Here is a 4,729-nt window from a genome sequence, read left to right as displayed (position 1 = left end):
AAAAAATAATAATTTTTTTTAATTTAAAAAATTTTTAAAGATTAAAAAAGTGTAAGTTAAAAATTGCTTAAAGATCAGGTTATTAAAGTTCTCATAAAGAAATAGGTATGTGAGTAGTAGATAATGTTAAGTAGTGTGTTTTAATCATTTCACAATATATGCATATATCATATCTTTACATTATACTCATAAATATATAGTTATATATTTTATCCACAAAATAAATAAATAAAATGAGTTGTCATGGTTAAAAATCATCAACTCTAGGTCCAGAAAAGTTAGTCTTGGGTGTGATGGCCTTTAATCCCAGCACTCAGGAGGCAGAGGCAGGCAGATCTCTGTGAGTTCAGAGCCAGCCTGGTCTACTTAGTTCTAAGCTAGCCAGACTACGTAGTGAGACCGTGTCTCAAAACAAAAACAAAGCAGAAAGCTTATTCTGAAACCCAGTCCCAGGAGTTAGAGGGATTGCAGGCAGATCTGTCTAAACCTCAGTTTCCTCATCTGTAACATTAGAATGCCGGGAGAAGGGCTCCCATTCCTTTATAGTCCTTCCAAAATTCAAGTATATCTGAATGATGGACTCGCAGCTTTTCCCATGTATTCTCTCTAAGGCACTGTCTGTGCGTTTGGCCATAGAAATGTGCGTGTGGGGCGGAGTTCAGCTCTATGCCATGTGATGAGGTAATCATTCACACACTGAATTCCAAAACACACCTGTCACAAAGATTTCAAGTAGATTTAGGATAATTGTTTCCACATCAGGACTAAGTGTGCCTGCACATGCTTAATGTCTTTTATAGTGCCTGGCACAGAGTCGTGTGTAGTCAAAGTTTTGTAAAATAGAATGATTTTTCTGAATAAGTGTAGAAATACCTGGACTGAAAAGAAGCACTTATCTTACTGATATTTCCACATAAATGAACAAGTTTTCATTTTTTCCCTGCATTGCGGGGGGCAGATGGTGACAGTAGTGGAGAAAACAGTTTATCATCTTTGTTGTCTTCTCTGATTCGAAGAGGGCTGTGGAGCTGAAGGTGCTCTGGAGTTTATCAGACCATTGGTTGCTCTGCTGTTCCTGTCCCTTCTGGATGATGGGGACGCATGAGTGGTCCAGCCACAGTCTTACCCTTCAGTGACTCACTGTCTAGAGAGAAAAGCAGTTGAGGTTCAGTGTGGTGGACAGTAGCATATCTCAAATCCTACATTATGCACACTTGTACTCGATACAGTATTTGTCACATGAAGTATTTGAGACACACTAAAAAATACTGTTTATGTGAAATTCACACTTAGCTGGGCATTTTGAATTTTTACTTCTATATTGCTTATAATCCTGGGCAATTTTCAGTCATACTGACAAGCTCCAAGGAAGACATAGAAATGTTGCATTCACATTGTGACACTGACAACTCTTCAGAGATGTGAGGCAGATTAAGGAAAACCACTTCAGGAGTCCTCAAGGATAGAAGACCCTAAGCCCAGTGGGGCCAGAAGAAGGGAGGTGGAAACAGCCTGGTCACCTGACAAGATCCAGACCTTCCTGCCTTGGGTGCCCTCAGCCAGCAGAGACTCATGTGGAAGAAGCTAGAGAAAACAAAGCTTTCCTGGGCTCACTCCTGCCCCACTCTGCTCCTGAGAGTGTGCCTTCTGGGACCCTATGCTAGCCCATTCAATGCATTCCATATAGGCAGATGGGCAAACATAGCACAGACGGGAACTGGTTACTGAGGTAGATGGGAAATGTCCAACACCAACTTACATGTGTGTGACTAGGGTGTCAGAGCACCCTTTGATAGCAGTAACAAGCTGGGTGGAAAGAAGGCAGCCAGAAGAGGAGAGCTGGAAAACAGACAGGAAAAAAAAAAAGTGTCAGTCTGTCATTGGAAGGTTAGAAAATGACTCAGTATTATCTATCGGTGATTCCAATCCAAAGTGATTTTTCTTCTACTAAGTACTGATTTCCCCTGCTCTGGAACATCAACCATAGTTTCCTGTGTGAGCTTAGTGCAGAACAGGGCATAAGCCACTTGTTTTAGGCTTCAGACCTTCCTCATATAGTGCTGAGAGAGCCTCTTCCTAAAGTCTAGTTCTGGCTGCCCAGCTTACCTCATCCTGCCCTGGCTCTGTCAGACAAGGGAGGCCGTGGCCCCAGGTGAGTCTAGGCTAGGGCACTGTGCGGCCTCACCTGGTTCTTCCATTCACGGAAGGACTGTGGCACTGGACAAATCCCCATACTAGAGAGCTTTCGTTTTGCTACCAAGAGAGGCTCGTGATGTTGGGAAACCCCACCAGCTGGTAAAGGGTGAAGTGACAGTGGCCTTTGAACCGATGGGCCACCTCTAGTGTGAACGCCATCAGGACTCTTCAAATATGTGCCAGGCCAATGCCTGCATGAGTAGGCTGTTTCCTAGCTGTACACTAAGGCGAACTGTGGACAAATACACATGCCTTCACACCAGGCATGAGCCTTTCTCTGAAGCACGTAGAAGTGCATTAGACAGATCCCAGGGTGCAGACTGTGTCTCCCATGACTGCACGGTGGTTGACTCACCCTTCCTTTGTTGCAATTGCAGTTCCCCAGGCAAGGCTTGCAGCAGACCCAGCAGCAGCAGCAGACGGCCGCCCTGGTGCGGCAGCTCCAGAAGCAGCTTTCTAGTAAGTACCTGTCTGGCACAGAGCCGATGGCACCCCAGAAATCACCACTCAAGCCCAACACAGTGCTGACGCCTCAGAAACCACCCTGTGCTGCTTGGTACCATTTCCACGTTCGACTTTGTCCAGGGTGTTTTGTTCTTGTCTAGGTTAGGTTTGTTTGGAAATCGCTTGCTTCTTTGCTTGGAAAAGCCACAATCCTTAAATGTAGTAACAGGATTTTTCTATTGTTCCCAACTGAAATGTTCTTTTTCAATCAGGTAATCCCTTGTACGGTTTGGTTTTGTGGTGCTAAGGGTGGAACCTAGTTGTACCACTCAGCTACAACTCCAGGCCATTTTATGATGTTGGAAGTATTTAAGGAGCTGTTCAGCCTGTGCCCTTGAAGCAGATGGCTTCTGTGGTAGAATCATAGAACTGAGAGTCATTTTAGAAACGGGAGTGTGCACCTGTGTTGTGAAACACATTGGCCTGGAGTCAGGGAACCTGTGTTCTTTGCTGATGTGGCCATTATAACCTAGATCATATTTTTTCCATCTGTGCAGAGGAAGGAGACAAGCAGTTTCCCCAGCGCCTCAGATTCCGTGTTCTGAGGTGCAGAGTGATGGGTAGTTAGTGTTGAAGGAAGTTGGTTGGGTTGGTCACCTGCCAGTAGCATAGAGACAGGCGTTCAATTGTTGCAGAAATATAATTTGTTTGTAGTGTTTATACTTTGTTTATCAGTCAGTACTCCGGATGTTCTCATAGCACCCCTGTCTGAGGGACCTTCTTCTCCTTCCCCCTGTCCACCAGAGGTCACGGAACACAACTCTTTAAAAATCCGTCACTTAAGGGACTCTTTCTTATTATGATTTGGCCTACATTTGTTCACTTAATTCTTAAATAACCCCATGGAATTGGGGATTGATTCGGTTCTCATATTACAGATGAGGAAGCAGTCAAAGAACAGGGACCTTGACTTAACTGCCCAAGGTTATCCGGTAACAGTAAGGGACAGAACTGGGACTTGCACTCAGATGGTCTCCTTCCAGGGCCCACCTCTTAAACACAGTACATGCTCTGTTCTGGTCTGTTAGCAACTATACCATCCTCCTGGATTGAAGAGGCAACCAAGTTGATGCCCACCTCACAACTCCACAAGGCTGCTTTTATTATGTGGCCCCATATTAATGGAACCTTTGAATGTGAGTAATCTAGAGTTAGGAGAGCAATAACTCTTAAGTCTGTATGATTTTTTGGTGTGTCTGAGTATATACATGCACGCATCCACAAACACATAAGTACACGCTTTACATACGTGGTTCCCACTCTTACAGATGCATTTATTCTTGCCTAATTCCCTCTTAGCTATGTTACGGCTGTTTGCTGAAATTCCCCAGTGCAAGGCAATACTCTTCTCTTACCTTTTATACTGCCAGTCTTAGAATTGCTGACGTTTGCTTTTATAAATATTTGAGAGCTGACTTGCTTTTATAAATATTTGAGAGTTTCCAGTGTTACATGAAACAGTCCTTCTGTGCACTCATGCTGAGTGTTCTCTTAGTTTGGAGGGAGACACTTTGGGTGGGTCAGTTTATCAAATCCCTTGTGTTGGCAGGTGTGGGACTCCCTAGTGAAGCTGGCCCCTCTGCAGAGTGTCCTTGGGGTACTTCTCGGATCCTTTCCCCAAGGTCTTTCAGGATTAAAGTTGTACTCTAGCCAGTGAGTCTCTTCCCCGCTACCTGAGGTTATTTCTGAGAGGAGGGCCAGAAGGGAAGCATTTATCTGCAGTAGTGTCCTCATTTGTAATTATTCGTCTGTTTTTCTCTTTAGGTAACCAGCCACAACAAGGGGTGACACCCTATGGGCATCCTTCACACTTCTGAATCTGGAAGAGAAGACATGCACTTTTATGTTTGCACTGAAAAATAGAAAATCTAAGTTATTAGTAACCCTGAAAAGTGCCCCTTTGGTCTTTCATTTCTTTTACGTTTCTCTGTATTTTATGCTACATTTCATGCAAAAGCATTTAAGTAAGAAGTAAAGGAGAAGTCATGGTTTGGTTTTATCATCTTCAACTTTAAAAGTAGGTTTAAAA

At 43.8% G+C, this 4,729-nt stretch overlaps 1 protein-coding gene across 12 annotated transcripts in view; it reads left to right on the top strand.

Moving 5' to 3' along the window:
• Positions 1–4,729, top strand: part of Med12l (mediator complex subunit 12L) — a 343,300-nt gene that overhangs the window by 336,872 nt on the left and 1,699 nt on the right. For all 12 annotated transcript variants that reach the window (XM_029569368.1, XM_029569360.1, XM_029569358.1 and 9 more), the window contains 2 exons: positions 2,574–2,655; positions 4,465–4,721. In XM_029569368.1, coding sequence (XP_029425228.1) covers positions 2,574–2,655; positions 4,465–4,517 — 135 coding nt within the window. In that variant the 3' untranslated portion in view covers positions 4,518–4,721. The remainder of the gene's footprint in view (positions 1–2,573; positions 2,656–4,464; positions 4,722–4,729) is intronic.

This window comes from Nannospalax galili, unplaced genomic scaffold (assembly GCF_000622305.1).
Source record: "Nannospalax galili isolate Female #2095 unplaced genomic scaffold, S.galili_v1.0 scaffold351, whole genome shotgun sequence".
In the NCBI taxonomy this organism is placed as follows: domain Eukaryota; kingdom Metazoa; phylum Chordata; class Mammalia; order Rodentia; family Spalacidae; genus Nannospalax; species Nannospalax galili.
This window is presented reverse-complemented; position numbering and strand designations above follow the sequence as displayed.